The following is a 20505-nucleotide window of genomic DNA, read 5'->3' as shown; positions in this document are numbered from 1 at the left end:
CGATGCCTTTAAGAGTTAATACATGAAAATAGCCCCACTGTACTCGGGACCAATTGTGCTTTCTATGTGTATAAATCGACGTCGCCTTTATCTTCTGGGACTTTTTGGGGGCTGCAAATGTGCATCTTTAAAATGATAACTTTGTTCTGCACCAGTGTGATGACAGACCTGCACTGATAGCGTATGAGTATGGGCAGTCACCACTATTTGGCTTTCAAGACCCTCTTTTGTTCATCAGGACACCCACTAAAAGCTTCCTCTTTTAGTCTCCATTTTCTCACAATTTGCAAGTAACAGAGAGTGAAAGCAGATTACTAATTATCTGCCAAGACTAATTTTCTCACATGTTAAAAGGATAAGGTTGACTCTCCCTAGGCTAAAGGAAACGGAGGAGAAACAGGGCAGGAAATGGTGACGCTTCCTCCCACCCCTTCACTCCCCAGCTCCGTCCCCATTTCCCTCTCAGCATGCCTGTAGCTCAGCTCCCTGTGCCATGTCTACCCCAGACTGATAAAATAGGGTGATGGAGGGAAAATGACCCTTGGAGATCAAGAAGAGATGGGGCTGGGGCTGGGCAGAGGGTGGGGAAGGCTGTTAGAGCCGTTGAGGGATGGCAGTTGGGCGGCCACAGAGCGTCCCCAGGTGAGCGGCTACTCCAGGACAGGTGCAGGTGGGCCGGGGGTGCCTTTCTGCTCCTGAGTGGGCCCCCCTCAGGGCTGAGTGGCACCCAAACCATTGTGCTGTGGTGTGCTTAGTGTGCAGGGTGTGTGTCAAACCATGGGGTGCACGAGTGTCTGGGAGCTCTTCCTGGTTACGGCATCTGGTGTAGAGCACTGTCAGCCCTGAACTGGCCTGTGTGTCTGTGCATTTGTTCACTTACACAGGTTTCTCTGTGTATGTGTGTGTGTGTGTGGGCAGATGATCCATCAGAGTGCCACCTAGGAACACACAAGGATCCACTTTAACACACAAGAGCTTATGCTCAGGGAGTTAGTTGTGTCAAGGTTAGAGAAGCATGTTGCCCATATCATAGATAAAGGAGAAAACATGTTTGTCTGTTCAGGTGTTATCTGCTTTACTGAGAGAATGCTATGCGAAAATTTTATTTAAAAGTAGAGATGTTACATGTAGCTTCACATGTCTGTCACATACAGCTGCTATGCCAGACTAATGTGCACATTTGTATATTTGCACACAGTGGCACATGGCTACTCTGCAGAGCTCTGCTTTGCCATCTGAGTGCGTATGACTGAGTATTTTTAGTTGGGAAGCATATGTAGAACGATCGGGATGTATAGACCATGGTCATGTATTGGTTTTATGTTTTGCAGAACCAGTCTTGCAAAGAATTGATTGTTTTTGCTCAGTGACAGAAGGTAACAATGAAAGATAGGTTCTTTTGCTGAAGATTTCCTACTAATATGGCGTATTTCCATCTGCTGGTTGCCTCTGGTGTCAGTAGTCAGCATCATCTCCTTAGTCTTTAAAGGATAGGAATGAATGCCATGCTTTGTATCATTACCTGGTTTACAGGATTTGAAGAAAACCTGCATTTAAAATTCTAACCCTTAACAACACTTTTAGATGAAATGTGAAACAAGCATGATGGTAAGAGCTCTCATATTGGCTTCTATGCCTCAATCTGTGATCTGAAGGGAGCACCTTTGGTGAGTATATCAGGATAGTTCAAATCCTGGTACATATTTGCCTGATTGACTTGTCAAATAACAGTGCCAGAGGAGGTCACATTCATGGGTGCACTTTCATTTTCCTCAAGACAAAGACCACCATCTTAACCAAGAACTCTAGAAACTCGAGCCACTCATGCTGAAGTCAAACTTCATCCACATATGTATCTTAACTGAGACTGTTGTTCTGCCTAGTTCACAGTTAATTGTCTATTTACAATAAATAAATAAATAAATAAATAAATAAAGGACATCATTTATTAACAACAGAATGATGAATGTATCAGGATTCAGTTGGGGAGTTTAGTTATAGGGCACAAGTATGTCATGGTTTTTTATGTATCCCAGCAGACAGGAAGACTGATTTGATGTTATCAGAGTTGAAGCTCTTTAATCAATACTTTTCTGAAATGGTCCAGTGTTATGGCAGCTGTCATCCCATCAAAGTCCCTGTGGCTATTCTGAGCAGACTAATTATAAGCTCGTAAAATTGTTGAGGCCAAAAGTTTTGAACACCCTAACAAACTATATTTTCTTCTGTTTCTTGTGCCATGTGGGTTTTGCAAACAAGTTGTATATTGCTCCACAAAATTCTGAAGTGGAGTATTAACTATCATTGTTGTAAGGGCTTCAGTTGAGTTAATTACTAAGGGAATCAGAAGGCAGTGATATTTTGAGAACTATACAAATCAGTTCTGTATGTCACATGGTCTTTTAAAAAACTTTAAAAGTGCTTTGGATTTTAATATTTTTCCTATAATCTCAGGGAAATGGCAGGCAAGAAGAAAGAAATCCAGCTCCAGGTATAAATCCTAATTACTGGAACAACTTTATTGGGAAAATAGATGTTTTTTCTGCCTTTTTAAAATGTTAAAATGCTAATTCATTTTTGTTTCAGACTGTAATAACCAATCAAAACCAGTGGGATGAAATGCTGCAGAAGAACGGTATAGTAGGTACTAACAGCTGATATTTTCTGTTTAATCTCTCATGGAGATATGTACAGGTTTCCATATTTATATATCATCTTTAATAGATACTTTAGAAGACTAGTACCATATCTTTTAAAGAAAGGCTATATATTTATATATATTTATAAATGTTTATCACAGAGTCACTGAATCATAGAATTGTTTAGGTTGTAAAAGAATTTTAAGATCATATATTAAGATTATGAATATGCAGTATCTTATAAATACTCATCAAAATCATACTTATCTAATTTTTAATATACTGCTATACACCAATGTTTAGAAAACACCTTTCGAATATGGCATTCTCCATGGTAAGGGGTTGGACACTTCTGTGTGTAAAATCTTCCCCAATTAATACTGCAGCATTCTAGAGAGTACATGTTCTATGATGTGCATTATTCCCAATTTTCAGTTCACTTAATCCAGTAACCATGTCTCCTAAGTCTCCGAGGAATTGTATTTTGGTAAAAGGAACAAATCTGTAGCAGGATCATATCTGCAGCGGGATAGTAATGGGCAAAGGCTCAGGGAGGCAAAAATCACAGGGGGAAAAGAAGAAGAGAAAATAAAAGGAAAAGGAATATAAGAGAAAAGTTCCTATTGAATTAATCATCTCAAATAGTATTCTGAAGTAGGTTTTCAATGTCAAAAGTAATTTAAATAAAAGAGTATGTATCCACTAATATATCCACTGAATCCATTGACATATTCATGATACGTTAATTGACTAGAAGAGGACTGAAGGATCCATGTGAATGCCTTTCCAGTGCTGTTTCAACCCAAACATAAATGTCTCATTTTATAAGTTCCACAAGTCAGCTGTTTGTAATCCCAAACTATTACATTTTAGTAATAGATGTGTATCAAGCTTGGTGTGGTCCTTGCAAAGCTGTGCTGAACTTATTCAGAAAATTGAGGAACGAGTTTAGTGAAGACAATGTGCTACATTTTGCCGTGGTAAGGACATAAATCCTGTGTGGGACTTTATTTACATTTTGGTTTAAATAGATCTTCTGATCTGCGTATGTAGAGCTTTCATTTTACTGTCCTGATACTGAGTTGACATAATTTTGGCCTGGTTGCTTTTCCTGCATATATCCTCAGAAGACTTTGTTTAGAAGCAGATTAGAACTGGTAATAAATATGTAAGAAGCTATATTTAAAAAAAAGATCTGATACCCCACAACTTTTGTTTTCCTTGATGAGATTGCAGAAATATTTAAAAGCCCGACTATACGACTTTTAGTTTTAAGTCTCTGCATTATGGGCCGTTGCATTTAAAATTCTTACATCCCTGAAAAACTGTAGCATCTTTTTTGCAAATTCTACCTGGTATTTCATTTTCAACAGAACAAAAAGGGAGAAATTAAAAAAACTATCACAGAACTGTAGTAGTAAAAATATTTGTTTACACTAGCGGTACATATATACAAATGTATTATATCTCATATTTAAAGTAGATAAATTTGTTTCACAGACTCAGTTTCTCCAAGATGTTGACCAAGTCCATCCATTTTCACTTTAGTGAAAACTTTAAATTCCTTGATGAAATGCCTTTTCAGAAAAAACAGGAATTTTTTACACATGAAAAAGGCAGGGAGTTATGTTCCGACGTTATCTCACGTGCATTCATACAGTTGAACACGGTTCACAAAGAACTTAATACACGGGATAATCTCTTCCATCAAGACTACATGGGCTACTTTTTCATTTACATATGTTATTATGGCCTACATGAGAAAATAGTATCAAGAGAAGATATTTTTCCATGATGAATTGCTGTAATACGAAGGGAAGACAATCCCATGTTATCCAAACAGTTCTTTCTTCATCACTATAAGGACTGTTAGTTGTATTTAGGACTGCAGTTTGAGTTTTCAACAGCAAAATATGTAATAGTGGGGTTTTCTTGTGGGTAAAAAGGTTTCCTTATATATATGCATATGCATACACACTCATGTAACCAAATAATCTTTTTTGTCTGAATTCAGGCAGAGGCTGACAGCATTGAAAGTCTGAAACCATTTAGGAACAGCTGTGAACCTGTGTTTCTTTTTAGTGTTGTAAGTACATCACAGCAGTTTCTTTTAATGTGCTGCCTACATTTGCCTTAACATTTCAATAGATTATAAAATAGCTATGAGGCTGTGTAAATCCTATCTTTACGTTTTAGAGTACGTAGGATGGTACTATCAGATGTTGTTTGCTTGAGCTGTTTCCCATGCCTGAGTCTGGTGGTTCTTGAGCACATTTTTGTTGTGGCTGTTGCACATACAGCCACAGAAGAATTGTGGTAGTCACTATTTTGGTAGTTACTGAGAAACCCAGGTAAGTTTTCCAGGTTTGCCTTACATAAAGTGCCTACATGTGGTTACACTGAAATTATTATTTTATGCACACTTTTCATCAGGGAAAGAGAGTTTACGTTTCCTGGCATTATAGATTTTTAAGATAACAAATAAAATTATGTTTTCACACTTGAGGAACTGTAGCAATTCATCATATATTTACTATCTCTCACTGATGGACACAGAAAGTTGGTTCTCCTAGGACACCATTGTAGAGTGTTCACTTAAGAAGAGGTGGGGTTTCTTTTAACTTGAGGGAGCCACGATTTGAATTTCCATACGTAGGGACCAAGAATAATGAAACTTTCAGGACACTTTCAGGTTTGAATCTGAATGCTGCCTAGAGATGTTAGCAGTACCTTTGGTCACCATTAGCTTCACTACTATGCACCTGAATGTTGTAGAGAATGCACTGAAAAGTCACACACACACACACATACAAAAAAAAAAAGACAGAAAACTCCATGTTAGAGAAATTAAGAACAAGTAAAATCCATATTTGCATTTGCTTCCAACTATACTCTCAGTGTTGAGCCCAGAAATAAACATGGAAAATTTGGTAAAGAAGGAAGCAAGGAAATAAACGCACAGAAGTTTCATTCTGAAGTAACAGACGCTGTAGTAGCTTTCGTATTCCCTTCAGCAGGCATAGGAAATGACCCTGTAGCTGGAAAAAATTAGCAAGATATTGCAGGTTTCAAAAATTCAAGCAAATGTGTAAATTAAGTGATGAAAACTCACTGAGAGTGTTATTTTCTCTTTGACAGCATGGCAAAATTCTTGCAATAGTGAAAGGTGTAAATGCTCCTCTTATAACTAAGACAGTAACAGAGCTAGTGCAAGAAGAGAGGGACATTGCAGCTGGAGAGAAGGAACGCACTGAGGTACTCACAAACAAGATGCTGATGTATAAATGTGTATTTTTATTACACTTACACCATTTGTCTAAATGTCTGTGGTAGTGTTTAGATAATGTTTAATTTTTTGTATTTTTGTCCTAACATTAAAGTGACATATATATGATGGGCTTTTGTTTTAGAAATCAAGTAAAATTATCAGGGTTGTAAGACATTTTTCAAGATCATCTACTCCAACCCCTCCTGCCACAGGCAGTCACATCTTTCACTAGATCAGGTTGCCCAAAGCCATGGGGATTGCTCTGTACCTAATGAATCCAGCTTGCTACAAAAAACAAAGGTCATTCAACAAATTTATTCCATCACCTTTCACTCCTGACTTCCAGGTAACATAAGGACACAAGGACAGCTTGGTCTGACCTCAGTAGCCTGCACTGCAAAAGATCCCACTGTTGGAATTCACAGTAGTAGCAGAATTAATCCTCCCCTGTTGCTTGTTCTCCTCAGAACCCCCAAATTTCCATTATGGTACTTTATAAAAACTTAACAAATTTACAGATTAGCCTAGTGATTTAAGAAATGAAGAGACGGAAAAATGCCACTAGATCATAAGTGTTTTAGTAATCTTTTTTCTTTCAGGGCTAAGTATTTTTAATATATAACTTAGTAACTGCATCATATGAAACAGAGACATGGGAAATAGTCATGTCTCATTGCTTGTTTTGTTAAAATGGAAATGAAAGAACTTCACTTATAGTAAAAATAGCTTTTTAACAAACTGAAACTCAGTTAAGGAAAACCAGTCTGGCCAAAGGGCCTTCTTAGAATTGCTTTTTTCCCAGGGTAGCAAGTCCATTCTTACATTAAGATAAAGGTGTTGTGAAGATGTGACAGCTATTTTTGGTGACTCTATCTTTGCACTGCTGATGTTCTTTACTCCATTTGCAATTACCTTAGGCAGAAGAACTCGTTTTCCATGAAGATTCATCAGAAGGGTCCGAGGGGGCTGTAGAGGAGGGTAAATACATTTGATTTATTTTAGAAATGTTAACAGAAAGAAAGAGAACAAATGTCTTTTGATTAATAATTGTCTATGTTTAGCACTAATAGACTTTCCTTTGGTTGAATTAATGGAAAGTTTTGATTGAGCTTTCTTCTGTAAGGAATTAATGTATTGGACTGTCATCATCAATATTTTCACCCCCACACTGAGAACCTCCAGACTTTAGACAGAAGTCACATGTGCCAGGGAATTCTGCTGTGCAAAATTCAGGCCTGAAAGTCAGTTCTACACAGTCCCTGTGTGAGCTGTGTACTTCTGTTGAGGTGGAATACTAAGATGGGGTCAACCTGAGAGGATTGGAAGAGTTAATCTGTGAAGCAATGGCCTGCCTTCTATCTCAGATTATTTTAATTAACTCTTTCACCAGATTAGATTTAAGAACAGATTTGTATAAGAGCATAAATCCACAGTAGCAGGATAAACTTCCAAAAAGATTGAAAAATAAGCACCATCCTGTTTGCAAGTCCTGTCTGTGATTAATTTAAGGTTTCTCATGAGCTGAGACCTACATCGTTTCTTTTTTTATTGTTATCTGTAGCTACTGAGTGTTCCTACTGCTTCATATATGCAGAAAATGCCATTCTGCACCACTGAGATGGAACAAACTCCTCCATCCTCTCCTTGTTCTGGATATTGCTTTTTTTCCCTGTGAGAAGCATTAGATCACAGTCATGGCACCCCTTTTCCTTCATCTTCATGCTTTTTTCCAAATGGATGGTTCAATTAACATATTCCTGACCTCAGCTTTAGCCTTTATTTTTTCTCATAAACCCTGTGAGACTTACTAGTATAGTATTATCATTTAGCAATTGTCTACAGACTTCACACTAATCACCAAAACTTAAACATGATAGAAAATCAGAAAAGAGAGCTTTAGCTCAGCTTCAGGAGAGGGGGTCTCTCAGACACTGTAATACACTAACATTTGGCAGTAATATTTTCCTTAACATATGCAGTTGCCTGTAAGTGTTTCTAGTATTGGTAACAAGCAGTACTCTGCTGTTTTCATTATCCCTATCTTAAATTCTTCTACAGTTTTGGGGTCTGATTGATATACATTCAAATGCTTCACTGTAAACTTCAGGTCCAGTAAAGTTGCTATTCCCTTCTGACCATTTTCAGGGACCTGTATGCAGTGGATGTAGTAACACTGTGTCTACTCTTTCACAGCAAGGAACACCCTGTTTTAAACATTAGATTGAGCTAGCAAGCATGTGTGACATCAACAGATACTGATTCCCAATGCCTTCAGCATTCACAAAGCTAAGGAATCAAACATTCACTATGACGAGAAATATACGTTCTACTGGAAATCTCCAATATTCATACAGATCTTCACTTAGTGAATTTTCATTAGTAAAATTCATTCCTTTCACTTTCCTAGTATTGTACATACAGAGCTCTCCCTAGACAAGGGCTCCATCATAAACTGATATTTTCCCACCACAGCTACATGTTTGCATTTCTCCACCATATTAGCCCCCCCCCCCCTCCCCCAACAGTAGTTCATGGGAAATGTGGGTTCCAGGGAAGGAAAAAGTTGGTCCTGCACTCCAAGACATGCTTTAAGTGCAGGAGTCATTTTTTTGCGACCACTGTTTGGCCATATCAAGATGAAAATGGAGAATTACTTAGAGAAACCCACTTGTAAGTAATGGAAAACTTAGTTGTGCATTTATTTTGATGAATGTGTTAATTAGGACATTATTTTATCCCTTTTTCAGAAGTACTCACTTATTCAGTTGGAATTATAAAACCTGATGATGTCTTAGCGGGACGCATAGAAGAAATTAAGAAAAAGGTAGACAGAATTTTAAAATAGTCATTCATTCTATTTATTTAAGAGACATAATAGCAAAATTTAAGGGTAAGTAGATTCTAATTTATGCCCAGACTTTAGAACAGAATCTGATAAGGCTTCTCTGCTAAGGATGATAAAAGCACAATAATTTTTACCTGAAATAATATGACATTCGAATTTATACTATTGCTTCAATATTCTATGCCAGAAGAGTTTAGACATTGATTGATATTGTTTCTGTTATCAAAAAAAAAAAAAAAAGCCTCATAACAATATATATCAAGATGAAAATATAAGAATTTTAAAAAGTGTTATGAGAGGGACAGTGACCTTTGCAGGAAAGGAAGTCAGAGCGCTATATAGGTTGTTTCTGTAATTGCTCTACCTTAGCTGGAAAGGAAGGAAGCTCAGCAAAGGCAAAAAAATAGGCGGGGCTTGCAAACAATTTAGCTGGAGCAGCTGCTACTTGGCTTATGAGGTGTGTTTTCCCACACTGTGTCCACAGTCAGCCTCGTTGGGGCAGTCTGAAAACACTCAGCAGCACCACACGGGCTTTTAAAGAGCAGAGTGCTGGTACACAGATTAATATTGGTGTATCATCAGTACTGGGGCTGGGTACTGCCTTCGTTGTTAAAATATCAGTGTATGATACAAACCTCATACCAATGGACTATGAACTTTGATGAAAGTCATATAAATGTGCATCACTCACAAATACTTGAACTTGGTGCAGTAACAGAGTTTGAAACAGAAAATCATAAAGTAGATTTCATTTTTCTTTATTTGCTCTTCCTAAAGCCAAATAGTTTAGCCTGATAAAACAACTGTTGACAATTGCACATTTATGTGACTACTATGATTATAATAAAATTTATATTTTGCAACATAAGTTGCATGTTAACCAGTCACAATGATCAAAAGGAGTTTATTCAATGTGAAATAAAAGGGATTATTAACTACTGAATGAATGTGCTACATACATTGAACTGCACTGTATTTTTTCACAAACATTAACTTAGAGGTATTATAATCCTGAATTTAGTGACGTGTTTTGAAAGGCTGGAAGTTCAGTTTAGGCAAAGATAGAATATTTTGGAGAATTTTAAACTTAAGAAAGCTTCCAGAATCAATCAATCTTTAGATTTACAATAACATACAATTTTGTATGTATCCATTTTCAAATGCCTGTGAGTAACAACCGAATAATTGCAGATTAAAGATGCAGGATTTGACATTAAAGCAGCAGAGGAGAGAATGCTTACTGAAGAGCAAATCAGAGTGTTTTATGCCCGGAATAAAGAACAGGTAAAAACAAACTAAAAATCTAAGTGAAGGGAACAGGTAAAATATATAATGGTTACCAGATGTGCTTGCAAATCTCTGTATGGTCAATTTTAAGTATATTGAAGAACTGAATTAATGTAGATTTAGTACATAAAAAAAGAGGTATTCTCTCTCCCTTTTCTTTCACTGATTCATGTAAATATCACTAGGTAGCAATCTAATATTCCAACCAAATTAAACTGACCTCCAATTAAATATTAAAATATTTTGTTGTTCTTTCTGTTATCTAAATGTGCATGATCCTTAGACATGGTGCTAAATTTCTAACACTATTTATCAAGGTAAAATTATACTGATTTTAAAATGTGTTATGACAGGCCCAGTGACCTTTGTAGGAAAGAAAATTAGAGCGCTGTATAGGTTGTTTCTGCAATTACTCTACCTTACCTATTAGGTGCTGAAATGTGGCACAAACCCAAAATCCAGTGTCATCTATGTGACAGTGTGTATCTATTTGACATTTATTTTTCCACCCAGAAAATAAGTATATAATATATTAATTTTTTTATTTCTTTTCAGATTTTATCATGGGATAGTTCTGGGAATAAGCATGTGCACAGGCAGAAAGGGAAAGCATCTCAGTTGAAATCTACTTTTTGTGCCTTGTCCTACAGTAGGGGACAAAAATAGCTAAAGACAGATATAAAGTTCAAGAAAATAATTAAATTAGGCTGTCCACCATTAAATGGCAGTGGTCTAGCAAACTAGCACCTGGATATGGTCATATTTTCCAGCAGTGTGATAGCTAAAATTAACTCTTTAGAAGGATCTGGGTCAAAAAATGAAGTTTCTTAGCAAATATTTGTACCTTCTGCTATATGTGTAAGATAGATAGAGGCTGGAATTTTATGCAAATAGTTTGTTTGATATTATTAGAGGGACCAATTGAAGGGTTAGCCTAATCTAAAGGAGTAGGTGGGAAGGTGTTCCTATGGCATTCCAAATGAATAAGAGTGAGATGAGATGGTTCCTACAAAAGTCAGAGAGAAAAAACCAAACTGATAGCAATCACTAGGCAGCTGCATTATGGCTTAGAAAGCAAGTAACAGGGAGATCTTGTAAGAAATCATAAAGAGCTCGGTTTTAGCAAAGCTGGGATTGTAGTTTAGACAGAGGCAGTTTTGAAACAGAGGTAAAAATAACTCAACTTCCTGAGAAGAGCAGCCAAATTTGAGACTAGTTAAATGTGGAGATAGACATGGGAAGAACAAAGACAAACAAAGCATACAGTGTTTGATATATCATAGAATCATAGAATCACAGAATGGCGTGAGTTGGAAGGGACCTTAAAGATCATCTGGTTCCAAGGGCAGGGACACCTTCCACTAGAACAAGTGCTCAGAGCCCCATCCAGCCTGGCCTTGAGCAGGGCTCCAGGGATGAGACATCCACGACTTCTCTGGGCAACCAATTCCAGTGGCTCACCACCTTCACAACAAAGAATTTCTTCCTAATGTCCTCTAGACTCTGTCCTTCCCATGCTGGCATCCCAGAGCTGGATGCAGCTCTCCAGGTGGGGTCTCACCAGAGTGGAGCAAAGGAGCAGAATCTCCTCCCTCACCCTGCTGGCCACGCTGCTTTGGATGCAGCCCAGGACACGTTTGGCTCTCTGGGCTGTGAGTGCACATTGCCGGGTCATGTCCAGCCTCTCATCCACCAGCATCCTCAAGTCCTCCCCAGGGCTGCTCTCGATCTGTTCATCCCCTGGCCTGTGCTGATACCAGAGGTAGCCCCAACCCATATACAGCACCTTGCACTCAATCTTTTTAATGCTCATGAGATTCCCATGGGCCCCCTTCCTGAGCTTGTGCAGGTTCCTTCGGATGGCATCCTGTCCTTTGGGTGTGTCAGCTTGGTGTCATCTGCAAACTTGTTGAGGCTGCACTCGAGCCCTTCACCTATGTCATTAATGAAGATACTAAACAGCACTGGTCCCCAGTATGGACCCCAGGGGACACCACTTGTCACTGATGTCCATTGGGACTCTGAGCCTCTGACCACTACCCTCTGGATGCAGCAGTCCAACCAATTCCTTATCACTGAACAGCAATAAGAAACAATTCACTTCAGAGAGAAGGATGTTGTGGGGTACCATGTCAAGGGCTTTACAGAAGTCCAGACATGACATCTGTAGCTCTTCCCTTGTCCATGATGAAGTCACTGCACTGTAGAAGGCCACTGCATTGATCAGGCAGGATTTGCCCTAGGTGAAGCCGTGCTGGCTGTCCCAAATCATCTCCTTGTCCTCCATGAGCCTTAGCAGAAATTCTAGGAGGATCTGTTCCATGATCTTCCCAGGCACAGAGGTGAGGCTGATAGGCCAGTAGTTCCTGGGGTCCTGCTTTCTACCCTTTTAAAAGAGGCATACAATGTTTCCCTTTTTTTCAGTCATCTGAGACTTTACCTAACTGCCATGACTTTTACAATATCATGGAGAGTGGAAAACAATACTATTACACCATAGCAGATCCCTGCCAACATTAGGACAGGAGAATAATAAAACTGCTATGAGCTATATGGCTCCAGAGAGTCCTATGCATATTGAGAGGCCAATCATTTGGCATTCTTTAAGTTTAATTTTAAGCTGAAAAATAATTTTGTTAAAACATATGGATTCCTTTGTGTTCAGTGCACAAAATTACTCCTGATTTAATACTCCCCAGTCTTGCTGAATTCCTGGAGTGTGCCTTCTACAAGGGAATGGGGACTCAAGGCGATAGACCTCCAGATTAAACTGGAAGCAAAAATTGATTCTTTTTAATGATGAAGCTGGGCGATCCACGACAGCCAAAATTAACAGTTACACGTAGTTCTTCTAACATAAGGAAGAGTACCTTCAAAGCCACCACAGTATAAAGACACCCTTTTTGCATCATACTGAACGTTTTTGTACTTCATTTTGTTTCTTTTGAGTTTGTTCATCTTGGGAAATTGGTTAAGTGTATGCATAGATATGAAGATAATTGAAAGAGAAAAGCAATTATTTGAAAGCTTATATGTGAATATTTCATCCTTGTATTACTAAAGGAAAAAAGTATCATATGCAATAACATGATGCTGACTGGTAAGGATTTAGCCAAATATTTAAAAGGAGAATAAATATCCCCAAGAAAAAGGCGACATACACAAAAAAAAAAAAAAAAAAGAAAGAAAAAAATAAAGATTAAGAACTCACACCACAGGCTTCAAAAGTTATTTTTCTGATGGAAATGTACTTTTATAGGATTGAAAGTTGAAACTGAAGAAGTGAAAAGCACATAGCAAAGCAAATGAAGGGAAAGCCTACAAATGTCTTGCAAATAGCTCTGTGTTCTATATTTATAACCAGCTACATGAATTTCATTTCAAAAATTATTCATGAAACTGTATTGCAGTTTCTTGTCACACTACATGCTGTACTGCAAGCATAGAAAGTGATCACATTGAGTTTCCAGATCGTTTTCTTCACTCTTGTCATTTGCATTTTAACCAGGAAGAACATCTAGTACTTGTTTAAAGGAGTTGTATGACTTTCTTTATCTCAATTAACTTTTTTTTAGTCATTTGATAATGTTGTCTCAAATAATCGATCAAAAATCTTCCCAAACAACCTAACAAGGTTCTGAGGAATATGTGTGAATGCCAGTTTGGAACAGGAATGTATGAGTTACTTTAAAAGCATAATTGTCTCATTACTGATGAAAAACTCAGAGTTCCTGCAGTTCAGAGGGGGGGAAATTATGTTTTTTAGCCTGACTTTGAAGCATTTGTTCGATTCATGATGAGTGGACCATGCCATGTTTTGATAATCACTAAAAAAGAACCAACTGCTGCTATTCCTCAATGGATAGATCTACGCAAAAAAAGTGAGTCTGGTGAGCCTGAGCAGCCAGTCAAGTAAGTACCAGCGAAAATGTGTATCTGTGATTCAGTCAGTGTTCAGAGCACACCATAAACCAAGGCATGTTCCTACAGAGGCAGATGTGCCCATGTGTGCAGGGTCCAGGGAGCAGGCAGAGTTCGTCGCCTAGTCCTTCACAGGACCACCACTAGAAATGCAATCCCAGCTCTCATGGGAATTCAGAAATTCCTTGCTTCCTAGTTAGAGATGACAAGAAAAGGTCACTGATCTCTTTGAACTCACCTTCCATGGGTTCTCAGAATGAGGGGAACAATGCTACACTTCAAAGCTGATGTAGTCCTTGCAATTCGAGTTCACCCATACCAAGGGACTGCCCACACCACCAGTTGAAGTTGCACTCCTTCCCATGTTTACCCCTATGTTTGTTGGGAAGCTGTAGATATAGCCCAGGGCAGACCAGGACACACCTGAGGCATGCTCTTCTCCCAGATAGCACTGTAAAAGCCAGCAGAGAAGGGGTAGGGTACTGGGGGTTGTGTCCCCACGCTACTTCAAGAGGCAAAAAAAATTGTAAGGATTAGCTGTTCACAACCATGATATCTTGAAGTGTGTGTTTTTCTTCTATGCCAAGGGTTTGTAGAGAATTTTAAGGATGATAGTTGTATATGCAGCCTCAGACAATCGAGTGTTCACAAAAATTCAAATATCGACTCAAGTTTTATATTTAGACAAGACACTTACTTAAAGCAACGTGAGCTTAAATACTTCATCCAAACAAGAGATTGTTTTAATAATTGACATTTTTGTCAATGCCTGCTGCATCCCTGTCTGCATTAATTTAGTACAGCTGGGGAATACTGCATTTTCTACAAGTGGCCAAGAGGGGCTTTATTTACATAGCTAAATAAACAGACCAGAAACAATGAGAAGGGTCTCTGTCAGAGACAATTCTGTAGTGCTATCATTTTTATGATCATGCTGTACATGAATTAAGCACAAGCCTTCTACTGATCATTCATTACACACTGTACATTTGTAAGTAGCAATTCCATCTCATGAAACAGAGAAACTATTTTGGATAACCTAGAGGGGAGTTGTTAAAGCAGCCTGGCTGAGCTTTCTCCTTCAGAGCACGTGATCAGGCACTTTTTGAGAAGATTAATAATTCTCTTCTCAGAAATATTACTTTACTCATGAATCTGAATTTAATAAAAACTTCGTTTTGCATTCTATCCTTATGTTTCACTAAATTTTAAGAAAGTACATCTTCAAAAAGTCATTTTGTTAACACCAAGCAGTAACTTAAATACTGTATTACTTTATGTTTCATCAGGTTGCCAGGACTCACAGAAACTGAGAGTCTGGTAAATTTATGTGATGTGCAAGACAGTGTTGAAGATGCCAGCAGACAACTTGCCTTCTTTTTCCCAAATTTTAATGTAAATAAGGCAGAACAAGTTGAAAAGACTTTGGCGATAATTAGACCTAGTCTCTTAAAAGAAAGGCGAGGTAAGTGTTAATAACCATATTTTCTATCAAGTATGTATAAATATTCTCCTATTTTGAATTTTGAATTATAAATCCTAACTCAATTAATGAACTGGTTTTAGGTTATACTGTTTCTCCAGCATTAGGCCAGCAGTAATCTTTGTCTGGAATGAAGTTATGAGGTTAATGTTTTTCATATATTGAGAATGCAAATGTCAATGATATTTTGTTTGTTTGGTTAATTTTTCAAGAAAGTCTGTAGATGGAATGTTCCTATAAGACCTCTCAGAGAAGCTAGAATTTTCAAATGTAGTATAGGGGACTAGATCTCCCACCGTAATAAAGCAGCTGATATTCTTGAATAGCAGGCCCAAGATAGATGAATGGCAAGAGGAAAAAATATGCAATCCAAGATATTCTATTCTGCATAAGGCAGTGATGCTCAAGGGCAGGTCTAAACAGAGAGCATTTTCACAGATCAAGTAAAAAAATCTACCCCATTACATAAACCTTAATCCAAAGAAGTTTACTTTTCTTCTCAGTCATATGTTTGCATTTCTTCCTAGATTTCAGATAGCATTTTTATTTTTAACTTGAGAATCTCTGTACTTGAACAAACTTACACGCAGAGAGTTGAAACTCTACAATTTTGATCTTTCCTTGTGAATTTATTTTCCTTATGGTTGTCTAGCATGTTGCTTAGAGCTGCAGTTCTGCAGTTCATGTGTAGGTAATTATGCCTTAATTTTGTAGATAATTTTGACTTGTACCAAATACTGCTTGCTTACCCATGTGGTCTTGTAAGACTTAGTTAAATAAACATTTCACCTATTCAAATTCCTTAGACCTTCTTTTGCTGGTAATAACACGTATCATATTTCTCAGTCAGGAATTCCTACTGAGGTTTCTGAAGCAAGAAAAAGCCTTAAGAAGATGAGGATCAGCTTTCTGAGTGTTCAGGCAACTAGCGATGCCTTCTAGCAGTTGCTTTAAATCAGTTTTCTGTTCTTTAGTTAGGAAATAAATTCACCTGTAAAAATTTAACATTATCATGGAAAATTCCATGTCATTTGTCTACAAGTGTGCAAAGGAATGAATGGATGGCAGTTTAGCATCATTTCAATATATTTAACAGAGTCTATCATGGAAAGGATAAAGGATGATGGCTTCAAAATAGCAATGCAGAAAGAAATAATTCTGTCTGAGGAACAAGTACGTACATTTTACAAAGAACATGTAGATCAAGACTACTTCCCAGTCCTTCTAGAGCAAATGACCAGGTATGTTGAATGAAAAAGGAGAATGTGAATCTATAGAATCTATATTGGATCAGATAAGACTGACATTTTCACAATAATTATTGAATCATAGACTCACAGAAGGGTTTGGGTTGGAGGGGATCATTAAGGCCATTTAGTTCCAACCCCCTGCCATGGGCAGGGACACCTTCCACCTGAACAGGTTGCTCAGAGTCCCACCCAAACTGGTGTTGAACACTTCCTGGCTAATACATGATACACATGTACCTGAAAGTTTAGTAAAAGACAGAACAGGATCAGATAACTGCAGATAATGGAATAATTCCCAAGTACAACAAATATATAAATCAAGCTTTTAAAAGTTACTAGCTACTCCGTATCTCTGTATGTATGACGTCTCAGCGGCCAAGTTCACTGATTTGTGTGAACTTGCTGCATTTAGGTTGTCTGTAGGAGAACTCTGAAATCTTCAACCATGCTGTGTGTTGGATACTTGGGGAAGAGAAATAAATCATGTTTGGATATTCCATTCATATGAAATTGGGACATGTTTAGGGCATGATCAGTATTTCTGTCTTGCCATTGTGACAAAACTCAGTAACTTTGCAATTCAAATTCATATTTAATCCCCATAAAGTTTTATCAGACAGTACCTGTTTAAACAATTAGATCAGTTTTAAGGTCCTCCAGTACTGGTGCTCATTTTGCTAGTCCAGACTATATATAATCAAATTGCTTTTTAAAAGTACCAAGAGTTGAATTTTTTTTTTAATGCTACTTTTCCTATTCTACAGTGGTCCAACTCTTGTATTGGCTCTAACACGAGAAAATGCTGTATCACACTGGAGAGATTTACTAGGCCCAAAGACTCTTGAAGAGGCTAGGGAAAATCCAGAGAGGTAATAGTCACAGAAGTAAACCATTATTAACAGCTTCCAACTTACTTTTGCATTCCTCAGCTCATTCCCCATTCCGACTAGTGTAACTATAGTGCCATCGTCTGGAAACAGATATGCAATTCTGCAGTTTTTTAAGCTTTTCTTGGGAGTAGTTGTGTATTATGCATAGAAACTATCAAATTTTTTGAGATATAAAGTCTGCTAAACAGAATTAAAAGCTGAGTTTAAAAAAGTGCAATGTAATGAAAGGGGAATTCTTGAGTCAGAGAAAAAGTGTTGGTAATATCTATTCATAATAGTAGACAGGGTTTCTTGAAATACCACCATTAGTTTTCTTGAAATACCACTGAGATTTTTCTTGTAGCTTATTGAAAACTTTGCATCAGTAGAATATTTTATTTGTGACCAAGTTTCTCCTACACATTTTATAAATGGATGCCTTAGTTCTACCTGCTTATCGCATTGCTCTAGGAAATTGCCATGGTATCATGTTACCTGCTGCTGACAGAAGTGATGTTTCATTAAGGAAGAAGTGGTATTACTTGGAAATACAACAGGATGAGGGTTGGGAGGGAGGGTGTTCATATTTCAGATTTCCACTGATTTATATTCACTGGGTTAAGGCTAATCATAGTTCACAGCTCAAAATGGCTATGCTTTTAAGTAACTTCACTCTTTTAATGACTCCTAGTTTGCGTGCACAGTATGCGATTGAAAACGTACCTATCAATCAGCTGCATGGCAGCTCTTCACACATCGATGCTCAGAAGGAACTAGAGTTCTTCTTCCCTGAGGAACAAACTTTTGCATTAATCAAACCTGATGCTGCTAAGAATCATAAAGGTAAGGCTTTCAGAAAGTATGAGCTATATCTAGTGATGTAAGCATTTCTACAAAAGATTAGCAATGCACACTGCAGTAAATCACGTCAAATGCATTATTTTGATTCTCTGAAATATGTTTTCTGTGCAGAGAAATGCTTTTACCGGGCTTGCATAATTCAGATTGACATCTCAAATATGACATTTTCTTTGCTAAAGCTGCCTATAGGTTTTTCTTCACTAGAATAGTGGCGAATTGAAGAAAGAGAGTCCTTAGCTAAGTTAAATCTTTTAAAAGCCAGGCACTTCTGCAGAATACCTGCCCAGCATCCTAACTAGTCAAAGGAGAGACACACTTGCCAAACTTGTATTACTTACTTCAGACAGTTACATTTACTGACTCAAAAGGGGTCATTGCTCAGTTAGATGCATTCCCATCCTTAGTTTAGCTTACTGTTAGACTAAGGGAATAAGGAGAAAAAAGTCAAAAGTAAAAAGAGCACTGTTTACAATTTGGAATCTTGCCCTAAGAATGTTTGCTGGCACTTTTTAAAAAGCCTCTATCTAGACCCCTTACTTAACATTATTCTATTCTGTTCTAACAAATTTCAGTAGTCTTTCTAATGCTAATTCATCATTGGCTTTTGGGAGTCTTTCTTCCCCTCTTGTAACAATCCAGATTGATTTTGGCTGGCCAGCTGATGTTTGATACAGCATTACAACTACAGTCCACTTTCTGTTCAATGTGAGAAACAACAGCAAATGCTATTGGTATAGTTAATTACAGTCTGGGTTTGATACCTGCATTGGTATGAATAATGCACTGACAATGGTTTCTGCCTATTTTAGAGGACTGTTGAAGTGTTTCTTATGTTGTCCATGGGTGTTTTATATTTGCAAGAAGAATTCCAATAGGTGTTGGAGATTTTTTTTTTTTAAAGGCATCTGGTATTTCCCGAAACTTTTAAAGTTTGGGTGTTTGCAGTTTGTATTTTTTGCATCTAAACCATTTCAATCAAAACCAAGCTTGTTTGTTATCCTCCTAGATGAAATTATGAAAAAAGTTAAAGAGGCTGGATTTAGCATCTCAAAGGTAAAAGAACAAGCTTTAACTCGTGAAATGGCTGCACAGTTTTACAAGGATCACAAAGGAAAACCCTTTTTTGAACAGTTGGTGAATTGTATGACTGAGTAAGTGTCTTGGTTTACAGTACTGATGTATGTAAGTAGACATCACACTTTGCATCTACAGTGCCAACAAAACATGTTACACCATAAGTGGTGCAAGGATTTTACAACCTGTCACTCTTTCTAGCAAATTTAGTGGCTTCTAGCACAGAGTACTCTTCCTTTAAAAGGGAGATTTACAATACTTCTCAAACTTATGGGTAGTATTATTTTGGAGTTTATTTTCTCTAAAAAGGAACTGCTTTCCAATGGAATCCTTTTTGTCCTCATGCAGGACAAATATCTTCCTCATAATATTGTTAGTATAGCTGATAAATACAGTATGTGTTGTCTTGCTTCAGAAATCATTGGGTGAGAATATTTTTAGGACAAGAAGTCCAAATCAAAATATCTGATCATCATAATTTCTTTGAGTTTCAATTATGGGATATTTCCTTAAATAAAACACTCAGAAACAAATTTCAATATTTAAGCAACTTAATAAAATTAACATAGTTCAATGCTTATTATAACCCTTCGCGGTACCTCTGACATTAAAGCTAAGTCTGCATCTCAGAAATCTCAGAATAGTCTAAGAGCTTCCTCATATTGATTTTACAGGGGTCCATCAGTGATAATGGTCTTATCAAAGGAAAATGCTGTGGAAGAGTGGAGGCAACTAATGGGTCCAACCGATCCAGAAGAGGCAAAGAAGACCTCTCCTGAATCAATTCGGGCTCAGTTTGCACATGATATTTTGTCTAATGCTGTTCATGGCTCATCTAATATAGAACACGCACTGAAAAGCATTAAGTTCGCATTTGGAGAGCTTGATGCAGACTAAACAATTAAGATACCATCTCTGAAAATTTATATTCATGTAATTAGATGGATCTGTCTACCTAACCACTCTGTTTAAGATTACATAAACACACTTGTTTTCCTTCATACTCCA

General features: G+C 37.5%; 1 protein-coding gene across 1 annotated transcript; it reads left to right on the top strand.

Moving 5' to 3' along the window:
• Positions 1–2458: 2458 nt before the first annotated feature.
• NME8 (NME/NM23 family member 8) lies at positions 2459–20505 on the top strand. The gene is made up of 15 exons (XM_020584649.2): positions 2459–2491; positions 2587–2644; positions 3513–3619; positions 4654–4725; positions 5778–5894; positions 6825–6885; positions 8655–8731; positions 9944–10036; positions 13806–13951; positions 15250–15425; positions 16540–16684; positions 17458–17562; positions 18254–18405; positions 19430–19574; positions 20172–20505. Exons 1-15 carry the CDS (start codon positions 2459–2461, stop codon positions 20392–20394), a joined length of 1710 nt encoding a protein of 569 aa, XP_020440238.2. The 3' UTR covers positions 20395–20505.

This window comes from Corvus cornix, chromosome 2 (genome assembly GCF_000738735.6).
Source record: "Corvus cornix cornix isolate S_Up_H32 chromosome 2, ASM73873v5, whole genome shotgun sequence".
In the NCBI taxonomy this organism is placed as follows: domain Eukaryota; kingdom Metazoa; phylum Chordata; class Aves; order Passeriformes; family Corvidae; genus Corvus; species Corvus cornix.
Note: the sequence above shows the minus strand (reverse complement) of the source record. Positions and strands in the feature narration are given on the sequence as shown.